The sequence below is a fragment of the Pteropus medius genome, unplaced genomic scaffold, assembly GCF_902729225.1.
Source record: "Pteropus medius unplaced genomic scaffold, Ma_sr-lr_union100, whole genome shotgun sequence".
In the NCBI taxonomy this organism is placed as follows: Eukaryota; Metazoa; Chordata; class Mammalia; order Chiroptera; family Pteropodidae; genus Pteropus; species Pteropus medius.
The window spans coordinates 2375424-2402027 of NW_024351647.1; the positions used below are offsets into that span (position 1 = coordinate 2375424).

The 26604-nt window shown below is 38.5% G+C and overlaps 1 protein-coding gene and 1 pseudogene across 10 annotated transcripts in view; both read left to right on the top strand.

Annotated features, from left to right (window-relative positions):
- Positions 1 to 23850, top strand: part of RASGRP1 (RAS guanyl releasing protein 1) — an 86194-nt gene extending 62344 nt beyond the window's left edge. For 7 of the 10 annotated variants that reach the window (XM_039843935.1, XM_039843934.1, XM_039843933.1 and 4 more), the window contains 11 exons: positions 2808 to 2981; positions 4144 to 4260; positions 6777 to 7052; positions 8520 to 8600; positions 9915 to 10019; positions 10674 to 10783; positions 11489 to 11633; positions 12323 to 12359; positions 13102 to 13254; positions 14760 to 15145; positions 21305 to 21797. In XM_039843935.1, the coding sequence (XP_039699869.1) occupies positions 2808 to 2981; positions 4144 to 4260; positions 6777 to 7052; positions 8520 to 8600; positions 9915 to 10019; positions 10674 to 10783; positions 11489 to 11633; positions 12323 to 12359; positions 13102 to 13254; positions 14760 to 15145; positions 21305 to 21439 (1719 nt within the window). In that variant the 3' untranslated portion in view covers positions 21440 to 21797. Of the gene's footprint in view, positions 1 to 2807; positions 2982 to 4143; positions 4261 to 6776; positions 7053 to 8519; positions 8601 to 9914; positions 10020 to 10673; positions 10784 to 11488; positions 11634 to 12322; positions 12360 to 13101; positions 13255 to 14759; positions 15146 to 15467; positions 15585 to 21304 lie in introns of all 10 variants that reach the window. The other 3 variants (XM_039843941.1, XM_039843940.1, XR_005648889.1) reach the window with 2 other exon arrangements.
- Positions 4651 to 4783, top strand: LOC120587260 (uncharacterized; annotated as a pseudogene).
- Positions 23851 to 26604: the final 2754 nt, after the last annotated feature.

Consider the following 26604-nt stretch of genomic DNA (forward strand, 5'->3'; position numbering starts at 1 on the left):
ACACACACAAACCCCTTTTACTCCTGCTAATCGTTAGGCTTCCAGAAATTTTTAAAAATTTCTCTATAAAAAAAAAATAATAATGGAGATGTCCTCTAAGATATGTCCTAGGTTTTGAATCGCTCAGGGAAACCCCAAAATAAAGTTGATGTTACTGGTCTAGCCCAGAATATATCTAAATTCTTGAAGTGGTGCTGACATGGCCCAGCAGTCACCCATGATTCTAAACTATACTGACCCAAATCTTGTTCCTTAAAACTTCGTATGTGATACCAAAGAACACTGGCTCCATATAAGAGAACTTGTCAATATTGTCAGATGCCAACAGACTCTCACTGGCCAATATGCTTTCCTGAGAGCTGATACCTTTACTCAACCCCCAGTCCCACAGAAAGTTAGTCTTTAGCTTTGCTCTAAAAATAAAGACTACCTCGTTGCTGGTTGCATTTCTGAAAATGACCTCTGTTCCTGGATGAGTGGCTGGCGGCCCAGAAGAATGGCTTGAACAAGGTCACACAGCTTATTAGACTGAGCTGGGGCTAGGGTCACATGCCTTCCTCAATCACCTAGCCCCAACTTACTGAGCCTGATTGTATCTGGAAGGAAACCTGGTTACAGAAAACCGGGTTACAGAGGATATTTCATCTTGTCACCCACAACATGGACATCTGCCCTTTTTTCACAAAGTTGTTTGCCCAGTTAACCAGGAACTCCCCTCACCCCAGCTCCCATTTGGAAGTATGTCTCCAAGCATTAATCTGCCTTATCCCCCCAGTCTCCTTACTGGCACCCCCAGACAGAACTACAAGCCCAGACTAGAAAGCTCCACCTGGGAAGTTTCCATTTGGCAGTACCTTCCTGTCACGGGGAGGACCACTGAAAGGACCCATTTATCACACTGAAAATCTGAACCCTGCTGAGGCCCAGCTGGCAGGGCTGCTCAGTGAGGCCTGCAGGACGTCTGCGTGATGCCAGTGCTCAGATCAAGGGAGGCCGAAGTGAAAAATCAGTAGAACAAGCACTCTGAGCCTGTGCTCCCCTGCAGTTGAGGCAGGGTTCTATTTGCAAAAGAAAATATCAGTTCCAACCTTCATTTCTTTTAAATGGCAAGGCCCCCCAGCATAGAAGACTGGGGGACTTTTTTGCTTTTCCTACACAGTTCTCAACAGTTTTCCCAAACAATAATTTCCCCTCCAGCATGGGATCGGACAGAACTTTCTCCCTGCTGTGAACTGAGTGGCATTTGATATCTTGTTTATTATAATACTTTGGGGGGTGGGGTATAAAGATTACCGGGATTCTTTAAAAAAAAAAAAAAAAAGTGAATTCAATATGTTCCCTATAGCGGGAGAGGTATACAAATGTATACCCCTGGAATGAGTCATGGGTATTTTCTCAGAACCAGTGAGATTTTTGCTTTATGAGTCTCTGAGGAGTATAGTTTTATACTACTATAGTATCAACTATAGTAAGACTATAGTTTAGTCCTACTTATTGTCTTCTACCCAGTAGTAATCACAGCACAATAAAATAGGGCTTAATTTGTATTTATTTTATTTAGGTTGTGAGTGTTCTCATCAATGTATTACCAGTCAGGCAGAACTGAGGCGTGTATATGAAGTAACAACCACTTCGAGCAATCTCAGTGACTTAACAAAGCAAAAGTTTATCTTTCACTCACACTAACCTAGCTACAGGGGTCATCAGGAGCCTCTGCTGACCAGTCCCTCAGGGACCCAGATGCGGGAAGCTTCACCTTGACACCAATTTCCACACACTCTGCAGCAGTGGAAAGGCAATACAGCAGATCATTCACTGGCTCTTGTATCTTTCCCCTCCAGAGTCACATCGTTTCCACTGATGTGCTACTAGCTAAACTATGCCACATGATCACACCTGATTTCAAAAGGGAGCTGGAAATAGCTGGGGAGCAGCACCAAAAACTTCCATAGAAACACGTGAATGGGTAGACTACTCTTCCCTCTTGGTTATCCTATTTGAGGATTGTTTGTGACAGGGCCACAACAGCTATAATCATTACTTATACGGCGATCTGGGACAGTTCCAGTTCCATATATGCTGTTTCATCATCAACCAGTTAGTGCTATTGTCCAGTTGGGAAACTTTGGTCACAAAATTAGCTAACCAGGTTTTATATATCCAATTCACTTGGCCTCTATTCAAGTTAAAAGGAAATCCAAACAGGTTTGTTTTAGCATACAGTGAATAAGTATCCTATTAGCACCATCTCACATTCATGTAGCTTTGAAAAGTTAAAGTGCTTTCATGTTTGAAGATCATGTTTGATCTTCATAACAATTCCATGTGCTAGATAGGTCAGATTTTATCATCTCATTCTTAAGAAAACAGCTGGGGGAGAGGGTGAGAAGGGAGGGAGAGAAATGGAGAGAGCATATTTGGGGGTTGAAAAAGATAATTTTTGATTTTTTTTTTTTTTTTTTTTTTTGCCCTTTAGCTGCAGAGCTGAAATTAGTACTGAGATCTTTCTTTTATTCTGTATTCTTTAGAATTTAGAAGTATCAATATCTACCCAAATACAATATTTGGATTAACTGACATGTTGGATAAACTGGTACACATCCACTTATGCCCAATGACTTTTGTGGGTAGAATATGATTTTCTCCCCTAACCATTTTTGTTAGCCAAGTAGAGGACATGTAGGAGAAGGCCAAGAGCTCCTCTGTCCCATAGCAGTTCTGAGCCATCAGCTAAGCAGAGGCGACATGCCCCTCGGATCTCCCACAATACCAGAGCAGCAATCCTGATGCGTTTCTTTTCCCCCCAGTTCTCCGATTATCAGAATTACTTGGTGAACAGCTGCGTGAAGGAGAACCCTACCATGGAGCGGTCCATTGCCCTGTGCAACGGCATCTCCCAGTGGGTGCAGCTGATGGTGCTCAGCCGCCCCACCCCACAGCTCCGAGCTGAAGTCTTCATCAAGTTTATCCAGGTGGCTCAGGTGAGTCATGGAGCAAGAGTTTGGCCTGGGCTGAGGAAAATTATCCCCTCTCCCCGAGGCGAGTCTTTTCCCTCCTGAACCATGGTGGGATTAGTGTGTTTTAAACTGTCCTGAGCTCTAGATATGGCAGCTTTTCTATTTCCCACATAAGGGCAATATGGTGAGGACCATCTTAGGGGTCAGGATACGGTTTTAGATGTTTAGATCTTTAACATTTTTAAGATGCTTATCAGCCTGCACTGTTTCCCAAGTCTGGCCTGCATGGTAAAGAAAAGGGTAATTCCAAGTTTTCCAAGAGCTGAATTTGTCTTAGTTCTTTGAGCCCATGCTATGTTAAATGTCTGGGTTTAATATTTGAGGGACAATGTGTAAACATTTGATAAGAGGAAAACAGTACAGTAAGTCCTCACTTAAGGTCATTAATAGGTTTTGAACTTTAAGCAAAATGACAGATAATGAAACCAACTTACCAGAGGCTAATTGATATAAACAAGTTAGGTTCCTGTGGCAACTTATCAACATAATAATGAAATGACGTTGAAACAATGTTATCTGAGGACCTGCAATGTTATTTGAGGACCACTTAAATTTGAACACGTATTTGAAATTCACCAGAGATTCTAGCTTCTCTATACCAATTACTGACCTAAATAGGCACTGGAATTGCACAGGAGAATAAGACAAAGTCCTTGCCCTCAAAAATGTCTGGTTAATTTGGTACGGAGGATATAAAAGATTGTACTTAATGATGCATTTCTCCAGCCCTAGATAGTCCAGACCAGTGGTCCTCAAAGTTTGGTACATGGACCACCTGCTCTGATATTAACTAAAAGTATATTAAAAGCACATCCCTAAGCTCAACTCCAGATCTGGGCAATCAGAATATCTGGGCTTGGGTCCAGAAATCTTTGTGTTAAACAAGTACTTCAGGTGATTCTTAGAAACCACTGATCTAGATGGTGGCCTAAAGAACCACAAAGGGAGGGAAGCCTTGCTAGACTTGAGACCTGCTAGCCTGAAACGAACAGGAAATTACAACATCTGAGCACTAGTCTTTGAACAGTATAAGGAAGACGGGGCACAGAGACAAGAGGCAGCCTCTAAACTCACATATAACTGACAGGTACAGTGACTCTGTTCTCATCTGTTTTGTGTGTCATAGAAGCTCCACCAACTACAGAACTTCAATACACTGATGGCTGTGATAGGTGGGCTATGTCACAGCTCAATCTCCAGGCTCAAAGAGACAAGTTCGCACGTCCCACCTGAAATCAATAAGGTCAGTGTGATTGTCTCCTCTTGGGCTCCTCAGCATCATTCCTAGGACCCACATCATTTCATCCTTGAGGGGCAACCCAGGAAGCATTTGTGAACCACACTATCCTGTCAACCAGGGAAAATATCAAGGAGGCAAACCTCAAGAAAACCCACAGGATGGGGACATCATAGATCTGAGAGTGACTGTAATTCAATCTTGCCTCAGTGTCACTGCTGGTCAGCTGAAACGATGTGCGCCTGTTTCCCATGCTCACATGCCACTGAATATTCACAGTCACCGTCTTTAATACTGATTCCCTTGCTCCAGAATGTTTTCCAGAAAGGAATAGTGTTTCAGTATGCATGTCAAGTGTAGTTATATAGTGACACAGTAAAATCCTAGCTTTCAAAAACGCATCTATTTGACAAACCTGGAGCAGTTACTGCCTGCTGCTACAGTTCCAGCATAGATGCAAGAAAAAAGGGTCCTTGCACTTTCTTTCTGTCTGACTATGGCAGCCAAGAGTGAATGCGGGAATACAGTTAAGGAACATGGAGTTTTTACAACTCAGAAATTACCCTGTAAACAGTTGAACAACCTGTTTTACTCCAAATAGGAATGCAAAATATGAGTTAAGAAAACAAATCAAAAAGAAACCCTAGCTTTCAAGATTCCTTGGAGAATGACATTCTAGATAGTTGAATTTCCCCCAGATAATTGGAAATGAGCTTTTCAGGTGCTGTTTTGTAATAGTGTTTCATTGAGGAATATTTTTCTTCAATATCCTATGCATTTTTCTACATTCTTAGATTTTACAGAATAGACTTTAATCTTTTATAACATAAGGCTGTTAGAAATATAAGCTACTATGACATACTGAGGATATCAGCGCAACTATGTATGGTGTGGGTTAAATTACAACTGCTCTTTGAGCATTTTCATCTCATTTAAGAGGACCAACCAGCCTTCCCTTCCTAAACTCAAACTCCAATCCTCTCAAGCTGGAACAGAAATCGTCTGCTCAGGGAGAGATGTCTGTGCCTTTTTGTCCCATGTTTTTCCCAGGTGTTTAGCCTCCTTTTGGGAGTTTCTTATTAATCATTCTTGCTCTCACAATACTGGACTCTGAGGATGCTGCCCACCCCCACCTCCTATGGTCTGGTCACTTTATAATTCTCTAATAGCTCTGCTGAGACCAGGCAGATCTGAAGAGATTGCCCATGTCTCAGAGGTGACAGAGGGAAACAGTCACAGAGATTAACATGCCTTTGTGTCTTTTCACTTATTTGGCTTGCTCCTCCTCTTCAACTTGGGGTCCCCCAAAGCAGTGCTTCCTTGTCTGTAGCTGCTTGCCCCTTAGGGTGCTCTATATAGTGAATTAGTCCAGGGTTGAAGCAAGTGTCCCCCAAGTAGTTTTACCTTCTAAGGAAAAAAATATCTCATTTATGCTGTTAGTCTCATCAGTGGGCACCATCCACACTTCAGTCACCTGCATTGTTTGCTAGAGGTGTGTGACCAGAGGGCACCCTTACCAACTCAAAGTGATGGAGAGAGGATAACTAAAACCTCAAGTTCTTCACTGGGGAGAAATGGTACTTCTTAGGCCACAGTTTTATTAAAAGAGTTTCCAGCAGTGTTTAAAATTGTCATTTTGTGTTGTAACATGATTGGCAGACAGTCTTGTTGTCTTTGCTTATGAAAAAACTGGTCATCGCACGTGGGGAATGAGGTTCTGTGAACTGCTTGCTGACTTGAACCAGGCATATTTGAAAAGAACACCAGATTTGGCTGCTCCTTTTTTGTGCTGGTGAACAGCCTGCCCCTTCCAAGGCCGAGGCATGGGGTGAGCTCTAAGGAAGAGCTCCCTGGGCCCTCTGTCTCATTCTCATGCATATCCTTTGCTAGGAATTGATCTAGTCTGTTCAGTCTTTCTAGTTTAGGGTTTTAGTCAGTGAATGGAATGTCAAATGCTTCCTAAACACAGGCCTGTTTTGAAAACCATTGAGATAAGGCCTATATAGCAAAGCATAAAGAATAAGAACATGCAATAGACAACTGAAGTTCCACAATTAAAACACATGCTTTTCCCCATGGCCAGCACATAGCCAGCACTTCTAACGTCACATTTCAAATGTTAAGTAGTACAGTGGCTCTAGAAGCATTCAGAAGACATTAGGGAAAGGAAATGCATAGCTTAGAGACAGTGGCTGGAGGGACACTTACTATTCACCATATACTCTTTACTTTTTATATCAGGGACTTATTTTTTAAAAGAAAAATTTTAGTATAAAATGATAAATATGACCTCATTTAAACTTTTTCAGTTATGTAGCAGAATCAAAGAACAGTGACATTTGACATAAGCTGGAGTTTTCATTTGGGAGTCATAATCTGCACCTTTTAGATGAATCAATCCTTGCCGGACAGAATAAAGATGGGGTGAATCATAGTACAGGCTGAGAGTAAACAATGTGGCTATTGCAGGCAATACACTCTGCCTGGAGGATACCTGAGATTGGGTCTCTTCTGTTTTATAGGTCCTGGGTGAGATGACTGAGCTGCTGTCCTCCTGCAGAAACTATGACAACTACCGGCGAGCTTATGGGGAGTGCACCCACTTTAAGATCCCCATCCTGGGGGTGCACCTCAAGGACCTCATCTCCCTATACGAAGCCATGCCCGACTATCTGGAGGATGGGAAGGTGAACGTCCACAAGCTGCTGGCCCTTTACAATCATATCAACGAACTGGTCCAGCTGCAAGAGGTAGCCCCACCCTTGGAAGCCAACAAGGACTTGGTGCACCTGCTGACGGTGAGTCTCATTCAGGAGATAATTACTAAGCACTGTGTGCCAGGTGCCAATCTCTGCACCCTACCAAGTATTAGCTCAGTTAATCTTCATAAAAACTCTATGAAGCAAATACTGTATCTCCATTTTGTGGATGGGGATACTGAGGCACAACGACATAACCTGCAAGAAGACCACACATTATTAAGCAGCTGAGCCTGGATTCAGACCCAGACGGTGGACTCCAGCAGCTCTTAAGCAGTATGCTCTTTGAACTCCTAGAAGTATTTCCTTCTCCCTGCAAAAGCAGCCCCAAGCTTTCTGGAAGGAGCTGACAGCAAATCAGGATACAGGCTTGGTAAGAGATGGAGACAGTGTGTACTCATAAAAAAGGACAAGGCAGTGAGTAACAAAAAGTAAAACAGGTTCATTATTTGGCTCTTACCACAACTGGCTTAGATCTCTGCTCCTGGAAGCACTTAAGCCAAGAGAAGGTGGACACTTGTAGCAGCGCAGGGGGAGACTAGATGACTTCCTTTCAGCCAGACTTGTTCTGTAGTCACGCCAGTTGTGTGACTGGAAACATAACTCTAAGACCCGTTTCCTCCTCTGTAAAATCAGAGGGATTAGTGTCTGGGATGACTTCCAATTTCTCTTTCACTTCTAAAATTATACAATTTTTAATCTTCTTTTGCAGAATGGAATAACTTTTATAGCCTCTTTCTACATCAGAGAATGATTCTGATAGAGCCTCAGGCTTTACCTCCAGCTGATGTCTAATCCTAGACCTTTTGGTAATTAGTCAGGTGACCTTGGCAGGTCTCAGCCTTAGACATCATCACCTGTGGAAAGATGTACAAAACCTTAACTTTTGAGAATCAAAAATCCCGTGATGAAAGCTGTGAACATTCTTCCCAGAAAAATATGCATAATCCATATATGTAAAAATACGCATGTTTTTGCATTCTGAACCTCCTGAAGCCTATTCATAGACTCTTGGTTAAGGTCTAAGACCTTTCTCCTCTAAAATTGTATAGTTCTAAAATATATGAAACTCATTAACTCTTAATATCATTTAATACCTATTATTTAAGCTTGGTTCTATTGCTCGAATCAAATTTTAATAGTAGCAGGCCATGCAAACTATCCTTTCAGATCATCTGTCTGCTGTGGGAGAGAACAAGTAAAGTGCAGACTACCTGAGCAGATAGGGCCTAAGTTCCATATAAAGGCTAAAGGCTTAAATATTATAGTTTAAATGAGGGCATCTTCAGACTTCTCCAAAATTTAAAAACATTTTAAAAGAACTAATGCTTGAGCTATTACAACAGTAAGTGTTACACCCTCCAAACTTTGTGAATTTTAAAAACAAACTACTAAGCACCTAGAAGACTAAACCACTGGAGAGAAAGAACTAAGGAAGAAAGAGATCAGCCCTGGGCAAGGCAGACAGCATTCTAGCAATTAACCCTGTTCTACTTTGATCTGCAGTTATCTTTAGATCTCTACTACACTGAGGATGAAATCTATGAGCTTTCCTATGCCCGGGAACCAAGGAACCACAAAGCCCCAGTAAGTCTGTCATATTAAGACTCCTGCAGGTAACAGGCGCTTTACAAGCCACTCATCTGAAGGAACTTTTAATTCAGTTTAATAAGCATACTATGTTTCTACTATATGCCCAACTTTGTTCTAGAAGTAAAGCTTCAACTTATGTATGAGAAATAGTTCCAGACCATAAAGAGCCTGCGGGTGAAGGGATAAGAATGATGTGTGAATGGTAAATTACTAAATGCCATAAGCATCAGAATGAGTAGTGGAATCAGTCAGTGGTTTACAAATTAGAGAAGGGAAACAGTATCATGAGCTGGAGTGACATCTCCCTCCTATTTTTTATGAAGTGTCCCCACATTGTTGTTTTCTTCTGTGATTTGTTGATGATGATGAGAGCAATATGCGTATTGTCGGAAGCTAAACTTCAGAAGATTTCCAGCTTAGTGGGGAGATAAGCCCCATCATGCTGTAGTCATCAGGGTCAGAAAGAGCAATCTTCTGAGTCTTTTGACCCTTTGTGCAGAGAAGTCCTCAAATAGCACACAGTTGGCACTGCATAGCAGGAGCTACACAGGTTATCTGGCCCTGCCTCTCCTACTGGCAGGTTTAATCGTTTCAGTCTTCTGAAGGACCAGTAATCCCCAGTATCCTGGGAAGCTTCTCAGCCTCAAAACAAGTGGTATTCAAGGGGAGAGAATTGCCCCCACATAAGAAATTCAGTTGACCTGTCAGGTGGCTAAATTTCATTGTTTCTATAAGGAAGATCAAGTTCTAGCTTCCAATTGTAATGAAAGATGTTCACTGAAAATATCTGGTAGGTTTTCAAGTATTTCAGTGGAAAGAGTGCCTTCTCCCATTTTTAGAAGAGATTTTAATTTGGACCAAGTCAAATATTTGAGAGTATATTTCATTCCAGCTTGTCTAGGCCTCAGATTTATTTCTTGTCTTCCTGCCTTTTATCTATTTCTCACTTTATCCACATCTCTACTAAATAGTAAGTAGAGAACAGAGAAGAAAGTTAAGTAATTCACTTTACTTTGTTGATAGCTTTGACAAAAAGTTTAATGGAGAGGAAATTAAAACTCAAGTTAAGAATTTTAAATTATCTGTAGATGGAAATAATGTATGTGAGGAGTATTTTATAAACTGTAAAGCGAAATACTTGTGTTAGCCAAGATTACTGTTCTAAATTCAGTGACATGTGGGCTCTCTGCTCCTTGCCACATAGCATTTGGCGGGGGGTGGAGGAAGGTTGCAACTGTCAGGTAATGAGAAAGGAAAGAGCTGTAGACTATTATAGTCATGGGGATGTCTCTGATTATTTCATTTTAGCCACTAACACCTTCAAAGCCACCAGTAGTAGTGGACTGGGCCTCTGGAATATCTCCCAAACCTGACCCAAAGACTATAAGCAAACATGTCCAGAGGATGGTGGATGTAAGTACAGCTGTGTTTCAGCAGACGAAAGCAAGGCACTGCCTGGCTTAGTTTTGGATATTGCGGGGGGCAGTGGTAGAAACATAAGGTGAGAGACTTGAAACTTGTTCCTACTGAACACAGGGAACCACTTCTCGTATTGTGGCTGCAGAACAGAAGTTATATTTTGCCAGCACACTTTGGCCTCGTATGGAGGAAGGTATGCCTCCTCTTAAAGACCTAGCAGGAAAGTATATATTTAAAGGGCAGACAAGTGCTGGAAAAGGTTTGAGTATAAGTAAAGGTAATAAAGAGAATCTAAAACTGAAAAATTTGGGCACTGCTTCAGAGGGAAGGTGTAATCTAAGCTGAGCAATGAAAGGGCAAAGTAGAACAGCCCTCTGTGCAACAATCAAGGAGTCCACCAGCCAGGGTATGGCATAATTGATATGCTAATGGGTCAAAAACTCCTGGCCACCCTCCAAATTCCAGTACTAGCAAAGATCTGGGATGTGACCCATGTACCTTTGCAGCAGCTTAAGGAACACATTTCCTTGTTCCTCTCATCAGGCTGAGGAGAGGCTTTTATCAGCCACTCCAGCCCCTTTGGCATTTGGCCAAAGGGAGAAATGACTGGTTTCTCTTTGATAATCAGAGAAACTCCTTTTTTCACAGTCTGTCTTCAAGAACTATGATCATGACCAAGATGGATACATTTCTCAGGAAGAGTTTGAAAAGATTGCTGCAAGTTTTCCATTTTCTTTCTGTGTGATGGACAAAGACAGGTGAGGGTCTATGTATAGGAATATGTGGTCATGAGACCTTTGGAAAGAACAGTTTATGGGTGTGTCACTAAAAGAATCTATAAACTCGGATGTGTTGTTGCTGTGATAGATCGTAAATGGCTATTCGAGCTAAGAAACTGAGGCTAAGAGAGCAATCATCAAATAAATGCCTGTCTGACTTTGGTTTGGACCACAACAGACCAAGAAACCAGTTTAGGAATAGTCAACTATAAATTTTAAGAAGTTTAGTTTTCCTTCTTGTTTTGTCCTTACAGATTGTGAGAAACTAGTATTAATAATTTGCATATTTACTTTTTGCAACGTTATATAAGTTTTAATCTTTGTCCTCTATATAAAACTAAATGTATGATTGGTAAATTCCAGTTATGTATTATGTGCTCAGAAGTCAGAAACTGGAGCATAAGCTATTTCTATACACACAATTTCCATTATTTTTCAAGTCCTGTAGATAGCAGTTAGTTAAGAAAACCTACTTTAGCTAAAGAACAACTCCATAAAAATGAGTAATCCCTTCTCACCTATTACATCCTATTCTTGTACACTTACTAAGAGGAGGGCTCACGTAGGTAACTGTCAGTTAATACTATACTACCACTGAAGGATAAAAAAGAAAGGTGAGTTTCTAAGGCTAGAGGCTACCCTTGCTTGCCCCCTCACATCCTTGTCTATGTCATTTGCTGCCAGGGAAGGCCTTATCAGCAGGGACGAGATCACAGCCTACTTCATGAGGGCCAGCTCAATCTACTCTAAGCTCGGCCTGGGCTTTCCTCACAACTTTCAAGAGACAACCTACCTGAAGCCCACTTTCTGTGACAACTGTGCTGGATTTGTAAGTTCTTTGAGTGCTTCATGGTTGAACTTGGGGAAGGGTACAAAATATTAAATGATTAAGCCAGGCACAGACCTCACAATCCTCATCAGTTTATCCCAGCTTAGAGCCTAAGCAAACACGTAAAATAACGTAGTCCGCAAATGCATGATTTTTACTTGCATTCATCCTTTCCCATTCCTTCCTGATTTATTTTTCCCTCTGGTGCATTGAGGCCTTAGATAAATGGTAAAGAAATGTTGAATTTGGGATATACTTTTTGAGTCTTATATTCATATGCTGTTCCAAATGTTAGAAAAGGGAAATGAGACATCCTCACCCCTTCCCACTTCAAAAGGTACTGTCTTTAAGAAGTCTTCTGGGCTCTGTCCCACCCCTGACCCCAGCTATCTAGATATTTGTTTAGTTTGGAGTCCCTGAGAAGCCTATTTGTCCTATGATGCATCCACTTCAGGCCTGGCTCATAAATCCACTATAATGAGCTTCTCAAGAACGTCTGACTCTTATCCGCACAAAATTTTCCTGTTTTCAATTTAAGGTCAGGAGGGACATGTGAGAGAAAAATGAGGTTTCCCTCCCACTTGAGGTATAAAGTAGAACGAGGAAAAATCAAGAATAAATGTCAGTGCCTAGCCTCATACCAGACATATGAATGATGTGTGGTGCATTCTGTCTTGTTTGTCTCATAGCTCTGGGGAGTGATCAAACAAGGATATCGATGTAAAGGTAAGGCTCAACTTGGTCAACTGCATTGTTTTCCCTTGTCTTAGGGACTCTTCTATAAAGCGCAGTTTACCCATAGTAGTTGTCCATTCATTCCACAGCTTCTCGGCACAGCCTCATCCCCAAACTTGCTTCCCTAGACTACCTCCTAAGACGGACTGCCACCACAAAGTATAGAGAGGAGTGCCTGAGTGACCAGTTATGCAGCTTCCCCTTACAAGATCCTCTCTCTGCCTTGTTTGCCCTAGAAATAGGGATGGCTGGTAGATTATGCTCTAATGGTCATGGAATGTGGATCGCGAATGAAAGGTACAGAATCCCTTTGGGAAAAGAAGTGATTAACCAAAGGCCCTTGTCAGCTTCCCTTTTATCAGTAGATACCTCCTTGTGACTAGAAAAGTTCAAGAGTAAAAAAAAGGAGGCCTTTTACTCTAAGGGAAAAATAATATGGCCTAACAGCTGGAAGCTCCAGAGGGTCTCCTTTGAGTAGGCACTATGCATGAGATAACCAAGACGCCACCTCTTCCCAAGGTGCCACTTCCACTTCAGAGACTCATGATAAGGGTAACAAGACTGAGAGGTCCAGGGGCTGACCAAGTGAAAATGCTAAGTTCATTAGGAATGTTGGGTATCCTAGTCCCAAAAGATGGGACAAGCATGTGTGACAAAAGAATACTGCATAAATGTGGTTTTGAGACCCCGGAAGAAAGTGAAAGACTTCCTGACTAGGGTGTCTTTTCCACAGACTGTGGGATGAACTGCCACAAACAATGCAAAGATCTGGTTGTGTTTGAGTGCAAGAAGCGAGCCAAGAACTCAGCAGCTCCCACAGAGAACAGCACCTCTGTGGGGCCAACTCCTAACCTTTGCTCACTGGGAGCCAAAGATCTGCTCCACGGTAAGTAGGCGCTGGAACTTTCCTCTTGTAAAGTGAAATGGAAAGGATAAAGTTTCCAGGGAAGAAAGATTACCTTTGTCCTTCCCTTTCTTAATAGACATCACCAGCACAGATACCACTGTGGAAGACATGCCTGTATATTATGCAGCCTATATTTTAAGAGTTATACATCACCTTTGGGCAACACAATTCTGTCATTTAAAATGTAAATTTTCATGGAAGAAAAGTGGCAGAGAACAACATAAAGGTGTGGGGCTTCAGTGTGAAGCCTGGAAAGGAGCTTGTACCTTTTTAAACTTACCTACTTTTCCTTTGTTAAAATGTACAACTCTCCTGACTTTTATAACACTGTGGTCTCCTGGAACTTTTCCTGCCATTTTAAGGACTCCTTTTCTGTTGCTTTTTTATTTGCTATTCTTTTTGCTCCTAAAAAGATAGAATGTGTAAGAATCTATCCCAACCTTTCTGTATGTCTAGGAATTTGACCTAAATAATAGAAGTGTTTATAATTTCGGCTGGTAAAAGGAGCATACTGCTACAGAAAAGTTGGAAAATAGAGCTCCAAAAATATCACCCACGATATTCCTCCAAAAAAGACAGTGTAATTATAAGTTTGAGATTTAGGTAAACACCTAATGTTTAATTATGTTCCCCTAGGAAAAAATTAAACTAGGATCTTTGTAAGCTTTCTCATATCAAAACTGCCAATTCAGATTACAAATGCTAATTAGAGAACTTTTGTTCATGTCCAGAAGTCATTTTGACTACACCAGGCCACTGTCTTGGCTAGAAAGTTTAGTAATGACTAACGACCTATATAAAACATTTTAATAAAATTGCACAACACAAAATTACTGCTGAATCTTAGCAGTAAACGTAGATCTAAAATATATCCACTGCTATTATTTTTCCAGGCACTTAATCCTTTTGGTTAATATCTAGGCTGGGCAGGGGTGTTGGTTCAAAGAATGACTCCTCTTTCAATCAGTATCAAACCAAGGAAATACATTTTGATTACCTGCACACAGCTAGAAATGCCCTCTCACAGTTAAGCTGTGTCCACTGTACAAAAGGGAAAATAGGTGCCATAGCGAAGTCCTACCAGCTGTTGAAGGCCACCTGTTTCAGGACCAAAACCTGAGTGCTGACAGCTCCCAAATCCCAGGGTGCACTGAAGGTATTTATAAGGCATGTCTGTCTATATAATGACCCTGCTCTAATTTATGAAACTTTATAGCATTGATGCAGGGGCTTCAATTTTTCTGCAGAAATAAAAATCCTCTAGAAAACCTTTGTGCAAATAGAAAAAGATGCCCTTCTCCCGGGGAGGACGCAGCCTGACACTAGGCTGCCCCTTTCACTCTCCAAATTGGGTGCCTGAAAATGAGTCCATTTTAGACCTTTGGAATTCCTGTAACAATAAGAAAGATCTCATTTGAAACTAATGTGTCAATCTTGAGTCTCTGCTTTTCTAGAGTACTAATATGTCATGTATCTTCCCGCAGCACCCGAGGAAGGATCTTTTACATTCCCTAACGAGGAGGCTGTAGAACAAAGTGAGGAAAGTAAGGATCGGACCATCATGCTCATGGGTGTGTCCTCACAAAAGATTTCTGTTCGGCTCAAGAGGACTGTCGCCCACAAGGCCACCCAGACCGAATTACTGTCTTGGATTGGCAGTGAGGGCCCTTCTGGTCCTTTCACATTGTATTCCCCAAGGAAGACAGCCCAGGACACTCTGTATGTGCTTCCCAGTCCCACATCTCCATGCCCCAGCCCAGTATTGGTCAGAAAGCGGGCTTTTGTCAAGTGGGAGAATAAAGACTCCCTCATAAAATCAAAGGAGGACCTCCGTCACCTCAGACTCCCAACTTACCAAGAGCTGGAAAAGGTACCTTTTTTTTTTCAGACTTTCTGAGAGAAGTGGGGCTAAACCAGGGGAGGGTATGTGAACTGAATAGTCAGACCAGGTCGATTATTAGCAGGATAAAGGATGGAAAAAAAGGATTCTGGCTTTCTCTCAAAGAAACCAATGGGGGCCCTGGTTCACATTACATGAGTAGAACAAGATATACAGGGCTCCTTATTACCATAAAGGTACCATTTTAAAGTGTTGGTGCCAGGGCCAAAAGCACTGTTCACAATAGGCTCCTTGAGAAAAACCAGTTTCTACTCATCAGTTTTACTGTGCTGACACCACATCCTTTTTCTAGATGGAACTTCAAATAAACTTGCCTAAATCCTTCTTCCTTAGAGGTCTTTGTTAATTTAGTCATCAGGATTATGTTTGGAGACATTCATGGTTGCCTAGGTATATTCTTAAGAGGAAGGTAGGTGATCTTTTTGCTACCAAGAAAAAAAAAAGTATATTATACCTCACCAAAGGAAAAAGCCTCCCTTTTAATATGAGGGAAATCTTTTCTAACAACATCTCAGGTAGAAAGAATAGCTAAATCTATAGTAGCTGGCCAATGCACAGTTGAATATAATTATAAAATGGTAACAACTGTTGATATTGGGAGCTGCTTTTTTGTTAGGCTCACAATATCTAATAAGGTACCTAATGGAGGCAAAATAGGAGTTTGGGAATATGGTGGCCAAAGGTTTGAGAGGAAGAGATAAAACAGCAGTCAGTTGTTCAAACACTGAATTCTGTGGAGTCAATTAACTAATGTACTTCTTTTTGTTTAAGAGTACAAAACTCGAGTTGAGCTGACTTAGACTTCTTATGGGGACAGTAGTTTCTTACCAATAACAGGCAAGCAAGGATATATCAGATCCAACATTATCATTTGCTTTATTAAAGGGGAGGAATGACTATCTGCCTTGTTTCAAAACATCCAGGTTGACAATGTGTTTTTAGAGACCTATCAGTATAAATGTAAAACCAATATTCACCTACGTAGAATTCCTTTAGTAATTCTACACAGTGAAACTGTACAAGAAGGTCTCAAGATTTCCTACCTTGTTCTCAATGTTGTACCCTCCCTGTCAGACTCCCAGGAATTGAGTTAGATATACATGAAGAAACCCTTAGTTTGGTACCTGGAACAAAGAATATAATATTAGGAGGAACATAGAGAAAAAGAACAGATTTTCTGGATGAAAAGTACTCTCTTGCTCAGAGTATTTTTAAGACATGCTTTAAGACTAAAGTCAATCAGATGGCAAAATGTGGGTTACACAAAGCCCTCTCTTTTTAGGGGTAGAAATTGCCAAGAACAACTTTTAAGAAAAATGAAAGAAATTTTGAAGAGTGAACTCAATAGAGAGAAAAGAACTTTGGCCTTGAGGACAAAGATTGGCATTTCTAGTCCCAGATATTTCTTACATTAGCTGTTAAACTCTATGACCTGTTTGGTGCTCTGTAAAATACAGGGCTGGGTTTCCATGCCCTCCCTGCTGTTTGCTTCAGATCTTGACATTTTACATGCACATGAAAAGGTACCATGTAGTTGGCAACGATGACTTCTTGCTGCGAGAAGGTGGTAGAAAGATTTCAGATGCGTTAGGTCCAAAATAATTCCCACCCAGTAATACCAGAGCTCCTAAAGCCTCTCGCCATCTTCCCAGTTGCCTCTACTTTTATCCTTGTCATAGAAACCTAGGGAAAACTATTACATTTTAAAAGAACAAGTCTCACTTTACAGTTAACTAAAATGCTTACAATGACTTGTCTATCTGTAATTCAATAGCCCCACTCACAGCTCACCATGTACTTTGTACTCTAACAAAAAGAAGTACATTGGTTATTGACAATACAGAATAGAGTATTTGGACACCTGCTGTTGTCCTATCTCCTACTTTCCGACAATACTCTAGCAGAGGTGAAAAGTAAAGTCAGAATTAGAAAACTGTAACTATTAGATTGGTGTTAACCAGTTAATTTATAAAGGCTTAAAAAGTATTACAAAGTGTAATCATTGTAAATATATATGCAACCATCACTGCAGCAATGAAATATATTAAGCAAATACTAACATCGAAAGGGAGAAATAGACAATACAACAATAGGGGGTTTCATTACCCCACTGTCAGCAATGTATAGATTATCCAGACAGAAAATTAACAATGAAATGTTGGAATTAAACCACACTCTAGAATAAATTGATTTAGCAGCCACACGGAGAAAATTCCATCTAAGAGCAACAGAACACATACTCTTCTTTAGTGCACACGGAACATTTTCCAGAATAGAGCATATAAGGCACAAAACAAGTCTCAGAAAATTTAAAGACTGAAATCACACCAAACTATCTTTCCTGACCACAATGGTATAAAACTAGAAATCAACAAAAGAAAAGCTGGAAAACCTACAAATATATGGAAACTAAACAACATAATTCTGAACAACCAATGGGTCAACGAAATCAAAATGGAAATAATCTCAAGACAAATGAAAAAGGAAATACAACATATCGAAACTTACGGGCTATAGTTCTAAGAATAAAGTTTATAGCAACAGTGCATATCTTAAGAATTAGAATGATCTCAGATAACCTAACTGTACACCTCAAGGGACTAATAACAAATTAAGCCCAAAGTTAGTAGAGAGTAGGAAATCATAAAGATCAGAGCAGGAAAAAAATGGAATAGAGACAAGAAAAATAAAGACTCAACAAAACTAAAAGCTGGTTCTTCAAAAAAGAAAATTGACAAGCCTTTAGCCAGACTAAAAAAAAACTCAAATAAAATTAGAAATGCAAAAGGAGACAATACAACTGTTACTACACAAATACATAAAACCCGTAAGAGACTATTATGAACAATTATGTGTCAACAAATTAGATAACCTAAAAGAAATGGATAAATTTCTAGAAATACACAACCTACCCAGACAGAATCAGGAAGAAACAGAAATCTGAATAGACTAATAACAAGAGATTGAATTGATAATGAAAAACCTCCCAACATAGAAAACCCCCAGATCAAGATGGCTTCACTAGCAAATTCTACCAAACATTCAAAGAAGAATTAACACCAGTCCTTCTAAAACTTTCAAAACCTGAGAAGGAAAACTTCCAAACTCATCCTATGAGGGCAGCATTACCCAGATACCAAAGCCAGATAAGGATGCCACAAGAAAACTACAGACCAATATCACTTACAAATATAGATATTAAAATTCTCAAAATATTAGTAAACCTAATTCAAAAACATATAAAAAGGGTTCTACACCATGACTAAGTGGAATTTATCCCTGGGATGCAAGCATGGTTTGACATATGCAAATCAGTAAATGTATTACATCACATTAAAATGAAAAGTAAAAATCGTGATCTCAATAAATGAAGAAAATGCATTCGACAAAATACAACATCCCTTCATGATTAAAAAAAAAAAAACTCAGCAGATTGGGGAGAAGGAACATACCTCAACATCAGGGCCATATATAACGAAACCCAGCTAACATTACACTTGATAAAAATTTGAAGCTCTTCTAAAATCAGAAATAGACAAGGATGCCTATTCATAACACTCTTATTCAATATAATACTGGAAGTTTTAAAGCTGAAGGAGTTAGATGAAAAAAAAAAAAAAAAAAGTCATCCAAAATGGTAAAGAAGTAAAACTATTATTAAATGCAGATGAGTTTGTATATAGAAAAATCCCAAAGACTCAACCAAAAAACTGTTGGAAGTAAAGTTGCAGGATATAAAATCAATATATAGAAATCAGCTGCATTTCTATACACTAAGGATGAAACATCTGAAAAAGAAAACTATCCCATTTACAACAGCATCAAAAACAATACTTGGAATAAATTAACCAAGGAAGTGAAAGATCTATACAATGAAAATGACAAGACTTTGCTGAAAGAAACTGAACACATGAACAAATGGAAAGACACCTGTGTTCATGGATTAGAAGAATTAATATCATTAAAAGGTCCACGCTACCCAAAGCAATCCCCATCAAGATACCCGTGGCACTCTTCACAAAAATGGAAACAATCCTAAAAATTGTATGGAGCCACAAAGACCCTTAATAACCAAAGAATCCTGATAAAAAAGAACAAAGATAGAGGTATCACACCTCCTGATTCCAAACTATACTACAAAGCTACAGTAATAAAAATAGTATAGTCCTGGCACAAAAATATAGACCAATGAAAGAGAAAAAATAGTCCAGAATTAAACCCTTGCTTACACAGTCAGCTAATATTCGATAAGGGAGGCAAGACCGCCCAATGAGGAAAATATCCTCCCTTCAACAAATGTTGGGCAAATTGGAAAAACACAGAACAATGAAACTGGACACCTTACACCACTCACAAAAATTAACTCACTATGGATCAAAGACTTAAACATAAGACCTGATACTATAAAACTCTTGGAAGAAAATGTAGAGAAGAAGATCCTCGATACTGGTCTTGGTGATGATTTTTTGGATATGACACCAAAAACACAAACAACAAAAGTAGAAGTCAACAAATGAGACTATATCAAACTTAAAAGCTTTTACACAGCAAAAGAAACAATTAACAAAGGCAACCTAGAGAATGGGAGAAAATTTTTACAAACCATGTAACAGATAAGGGGTTAATATCCAAAATATATAAATAACTCATACAACTCAATAACAAAAAAAATCCAATTTTAAAATGGGCAGAACTTAATAGACATTTTTCCAAAGACACACAGATAGCCAAGAGGTACATGAAAAGATGCTCAACATCACTAATCATCAGGGAAATGCAAATCAAAACCACAATGAAACACCACTTATTAGAATGGCTATCATCAAAAAGACAAGCGAAACAAGTACTGATGAGGATGTGGAGAAAAGGAAACCCTTGTGTACTGTTGGTGGGAATGTAAATTGGTACACCCACTGTGGAAAACACTATGGAAGGTCCTCAAAAAATTTAAAATAGAAATACCATATGATCCAGCAATTTAACGTCTGGGTATTTATCGGAAGAAAACAAAAACACTAATTCAAAAACAAATGCACTACTATGTTCACTGCAGCATTATTTACAATAACCAAGATTCAGAATAACCTAAGGGTCCACTGACTTGATAAATGAAGAAAATGTGGCATGGAATATTATTCGGCCATAAAAAAGAATGAAATCTTGCCATTTGTAACAACATAGATGGACCCTGAGCACATTATGCTAAGTGAGATAAATCAGAGAAAAACAAATACTGTATTTTATCACATATGTAAAATTTTCCAAACTTGTAAAAAGAGAGTAAAACGGTGGTTACCAGGTGATGGGGGTTGGAGGACAGGACAGATGTTTAGGGTACAAACGAAGAACAAGTGGTAAATAAGCCCTAGAAATGCACAGTGCAATGAGTATAGACAACAATGTTGTATTAAAGTCATCATATTTGCTAAGAGACTAGAACTTAATTATTCCAGCTAAAAAGGATGATTACATAACATGACAGAGGTGTTAGTTATAGCTACAATAGCAACCATATTACAATATATAAGTATCAAATTAACATGTTGTACACTTTTAATTTACACAATGTGTCAAATATATTTCAATTGAAAAAAAGACTGGAAACCAACTGCTGCTTTATAATTAAATCACTGAAAATTAGATAACTAGATCTCAGTTTAGAGTGAAGAATAAAATTCCTATCTTTATCAAGAGTCCATTAGTTTTCGGTGATTTGGGGAGGAGGATTTTAAATGAACTGTAATATCTCATATTACAGTATGCTGAGACACTGCTTTCATACCTTAAACCTGAACACAGACTCTGTTTCTGCCAAGTTTAGGTCTCCTACTTCACAACATCCAAAGGTTTTGTCATTAGTCACCTATCGCTCAGGAATGGTTTATTCTGCCTCTTAGCCACTCACATCTTTGATATGAGTAACGAAAACTAATTGCTGTTTGCACCTGATCATTTGATATTTAACTTGTTATTTCCTATTCAGGGCAAAATACCTGTTTTGAAAATAGTTTTTAATTCTCAGCCACAGTGAATAAGAGATGCCAATCAACTGTAGTACTCCTCATACTGTAACTGATTTTACTATTCATTGTTGCTTTATTAACTTACCTCATTTTCCTTTCCCTTTAGGAAATAAATACCCTGAAAGCAGATAATGATGCTCTAAAGACTCAACTGAAACATGCACAGAAGAAGATAGAAAGCCTCCAGCTTGCAAAAAGCAATCATGTCTTAGCTCAAATGGAACAGGGTGACTGTTCTTAGCCCAAACACTCAAGGAGCACAATCTGTAGATAAGTGTTATCAGAGATCTTTCCTAAACTGATTAACACAAAGACCCAGGGAACCTTAGACTGACCAGCTTTGAAAAGGGTATTTTAAAAAAGAAAATCTCATTACCATTTTTTTAATCTAAAAGAATCTTACAGTGTGGTACTGTTTTCTCTTCCAGTCAGTTGAAACAAAGGGGAAAAAAACTGAAGAATGTAAAAGTTTTGCCATTAATACCACAGACTTTTCCTCCCTTAAGACTAATAGCAAAAGCATGATTTAAAAAAAAAAAAAAAAAAACATGACTAGTTAGCTTCTCCTATGTGGCCTGCTTCTTCCTTAGAACTAAAATCCCTGGAAAATGAATTTGCTTCCTTCCCCAGGGTTTTCTGTGAACTGAGAGATTTACTTTGTTCCATCCAAAGATTGCTTATAATATTAAAATACCAATATTCCAAAAGTAGATTCACTTGTTTATATTCCAGTATTCTTTATGAATCTGGTTCCCACTTCACTACCTCATAACTAATCAGTTAGCCTTTTCCCCATCCTTCCTCACTACACTCACACACACATGATATCTACCTAGAAGTGAACTTCTAGAGAACACAAATTTTTGCAGGTGGGCTTATTAAACAACATGACATTATCTAACTGCAGATCAACTCATAGTTTTAGTCTCACAATCATAATAAAGTAGCCAAATTAAATACCTGAAAATATGGTTATTACCATCTCAGACATGACTGGCTAAAGTAAATAATACAAAAAATGTTTGTCCTCATATAATCTATAGTGGATAGAATTGAGACTTTGTGGCTGTTTTTTTAAAGTCTGTTTAGTTTTACATGTACCATCTTTACCCTTTTTTGTGGAAAAACTGTTTTTGAGCTGAATTTGTGCTTATACTATCTATTAATATTATTTAGAAATAAGCTAATTGGATTACGACCTTCAATAACAGCTGACAAGCATGTACATATGTATATATACAATATCAGGCATGCATGTGACTTGGAATTTTGTTTCCTCCATAAAATGTGGAAGTGAATTAAACAACTTTTAGTTATTTACACAAATTCACAAATATAAAGTTCAGTTTGTTATAAGATGAAGAACTTGATCACAATGTAAACTGCAGTATTTGGCAAAATCACAAGTAAGAGTTCTGTAAGTTATCTATTAGTGAAGGTTAATGATAAATGGGCTCATTTCGTTGTCTGGGCAACTGTTCACAAATTTGTCAGCCTCTTTATTTCTCTAAAAAAAATTCATATGGTCATTTTCTTTTTGAGTGGAACTTACCTTCCATGCTTGGAAAGCCTGGTACTAAACCGACTTGAAATTCATGAGTTGACCAACTGCCAAGAATATAATCTCAATAATTAGAAGTTCCAAACCTAAAGCCAACACCACCAAGTCTTAATCAGAACACAAAGTACATATATACAGGGTAGCTTCCTTAGAGGATTCAGACCATTAAGAAGCTTCTTTGATGAAAGGCCAGCTCCTATTTGTGTACCTCCTTGTACTGAGCTTTAGGGACAAAGCTAGTGATTTGCTTTCGATTAGTGTTTTAAAGAATCATTTCACAAATTTACCCATTTCTAAATCCAAACTCAAAAATCCTACAGCAGAGCTGCTTAGGTCTACCACTTGGTATATAAACTTACAGAAGCACTCTGCTACTTACCTTATATGGAATGACATGAGGTTATGATAATATTTAAAATTCATATTCTTCACTATTATTTTCCTCTGATATAGACCAAAGACAGTACAGCTCAGTTTCTTTAAACAGTCATGTAACACAAATTTTTTCATTCTTCTTACCTGCTATCCAAAATACAGATTCCAGGTTAGTTTTGTGCGAAAAATCTGTAACTTATTGGAATTCAAAAGATCACAGTCCCCTTAGTCAAATTAACAAGGATAGAGGGTCTCAAACATTCCAGAATTTATCACTGAAATGGACAGGAACGAGTAGCTTCATCACAGGTTTTTACAGTCCAGCAAAGGCCAAAAAGTACAGTATGTAAATTAATATTATTTGTACTGAGCTACATGGGATTAGTGGACTGTTCCAGAAATAACTTGGAACAAAGTTTTCATTTGCCAAGCCTAGGATACAAATTTTTGTGTCTTGTACTGACTTGAAATAAGTTTGAGCATATGTTTATCTGCCAAAACAAGTACAATTTTGTTTTGTTAAGAGCATTGTCACTTCTCATTTTCTTTGGTAACTAACTTGCCTTTTTACTATATGTGAATTTCTGTCTAAAGATATATTATGTAAAAGAACTATAAGGAAAAACAAAATGTATAGAATGTAAAGATTTTTTATACCTAATGTAAATTTTCTTTGTGTAATATTTATATGATAAAAGACATTAGGACTCCTATAACAAGATGTCTTGTCTTCTAGTTCACAAATATGTAGAAACTTCACCTGAATTTTTACCATAATCCACAGCTATGACCACTCCCCTATCCTATTAACCAAAGTTTTCCTGGAAGGAAAAGCAAAGCAATTATTCGGTATAAGTTTTATACATCTTTTTATAACACGAAGTAACCTTGTCCCATCTTATTACATAATGACTTACAGTGATCCCAAATATTGTCTATAAATATTTAACACTGAAGGAGACAAATATGAAGTTGTCATTTCTCTGTGGCTTTCATCTTTAATTACGCAGTTCTATCTAAGAAAACTAGCAAGAAGAGAAGAGAAACTTTGAAACTGTGGGTGAAATTGGTAGAGGATGGTTCAACCCAGTGTACAGTCCATCCAGAGCAATTCATTTGTGCTCATGATTATTTAGTGATTAGAGATAGCCATGATTTTCCCTTAATTTCCCAGCCAACTTTTGTTTAACCAAACCAATGAAGGGAGAAAAATTCCAATCATGTTTCACTGTGAAATTTATCTTCATATATTTGGATGTGGGTTTATCATTTTGGCCATTCATAATACTTCATACAAAATAATGAAGTCACACTGACAACCTAAAGAAGAGATTAAATTGGCTCTCCCCCTCCAGCGCTGATTCTCATCCCAAATATCTCTAACCTGTGCTCTTTACAAGGTATAGATGGTATCGTTGATCAGAACATTCTCTGGTCACAAATCTTATTTGAGTTATTATACCTTCTTTTGACACGAATATAAGTAACTAAATGTTTTTGTTTAAAATGCTTTTTTCCTGTTTAGTGAGGCAAGGTCTCTCCGATCTGCAGAACACAAGGGAATAAGTTCAAAGAAAACACCTGATGCCCTCTTTTGCTTATGTATAATGGTGTAGTGGTTATGTATGGATAGGACTTATGTTCTTTATATGGTCCAGATGTGAGGTTACTTTCTTTAATCCAGAAACTCCCAATAAAGACCTATCTATAGATGTTATTAGATACCGCAGGCTAGACCAAGGCAAGAAAAAGAAAAAAGGGGAGGGACAACAAGGTAATAGGAAAAAGTGAAAATGAGAACCAGGTAAGAAAGAATGAAGAGAGCACAAAAAAAACTTGTTGGACTTTAGGAAGCAGTGAAGTGCTATTCATCACACACTACATTTGTATTGCACTCAATTTATAAAACATTTTCACATTATGGCCTTTCACGTTCAGGCCCCAGATTGCCTTATTGCTAATCTAGATATTGCTCAGCACATTCTTATACAAATGAATTTTTTACTGAAGATTATCATGAAAATCCTAGCTTACGGGAAAGAATAAGACATTAAAGTCTAGACCACTCAGCTTTTCATTCAAGCGACATTCATAGGAATGTGATAATAAGGTGTGGTTCCAGCTCCAACATGATTCAAGGAGCAAGTGCTAAACTTGGATAAGATTTACAGTGCCTCCAGTGGATAATCGAACAGCACTTCAATGAAGGTACAAAGACATCTTACGGAAAATGATGTTTCTGCCATTATTTGCTATAAACCTTTAGTGATATAAGTTGGAAGTAGTTGTAAACCCCTTCTGTTATCAACTAAAGCTCCCAAAATGAAATGAAGCAGAAATATAAAGGCTTTAAATGAGCGTTTTTCTGTTTAAACTAATAACTCTTGAAATATTTTACTCCAGTGTTCTCTGCTTATATATATATATTATTTTTTTAATTGTTTTTCAGAGTTCATAGCTACTGATAAAAGGGTTTTCTTAATCATGAAAAACATTTGCTCCTAGTATCATAAATGAAATTAAGTCTCTCCATTAAACATAAACACTAAAAAATAAGTTTACAAATAACTAAAAAAATTTGTTTTCCTATCCTGAACAAACTTCTTTGAAGGGCTAGCTTAAAAAGTACATGGCCAAGACTGCAGCATACACAATATTTACTTTTAAAGTTTTAACATTATCTTAGATTTTATCACAGGGTTTACTGTAAAACAAAAAAACAAAACTGCCAAAAATCAAATACCATTTGTCCACTGGTACTCAGCTTTCTATCTACTGAGTTGATTAGAGCACAGAAAGTTGTTATGCACAGGTGCTGACCAGACACCTATGTTGTGATATAGATTTTACAGTAGGAACTGAAAAAAAAAATGTGTGGCTATCTCTTTTTTCTCTACTAAGAAAAAAACTGCATTACTTGGCCCACCTCTTAAACCATTCACAAGACTGCTATAAATTCTCAACAAATTTCATTTGTACTCAAGCATCACATTCCTCATCTCACAAATGAGGACAAATCAATCCCTGAGACCTCCAGCCATTTCAACCATAGCACCCATGGGCTAGTGCTATAATTCGAATTCACAATACCTAGTCCCCAAGCTTTTGACTGTTCCACCCACGAAACCACATATAACCAACCCCTACCTAACCCTGTGTTTCCCAAATCTAGTTGAGAATCAGAATCACCTAGGGATGCCTTGGCCCTACCTCTGTTCTACTGAAACTGGAAATTACTGCTCTAATCCTATATCATATAACTCAGCCTGCCTTTTGATATTCTGATACCTAAAATGAAGGCCAAAGGATGAAGAAACCAATTTATAGGAATATTTTTACACCATCATGTAAAGTTGGTATACTTTTGTCCCTTTAGAGTAATTCTGACCTCAATTTAACTTTGCTTTGTCAAAGAAAATCACAGATTTCAAATCCAATTGGAAAATAAATCAGATATGCAAACCAAAAAG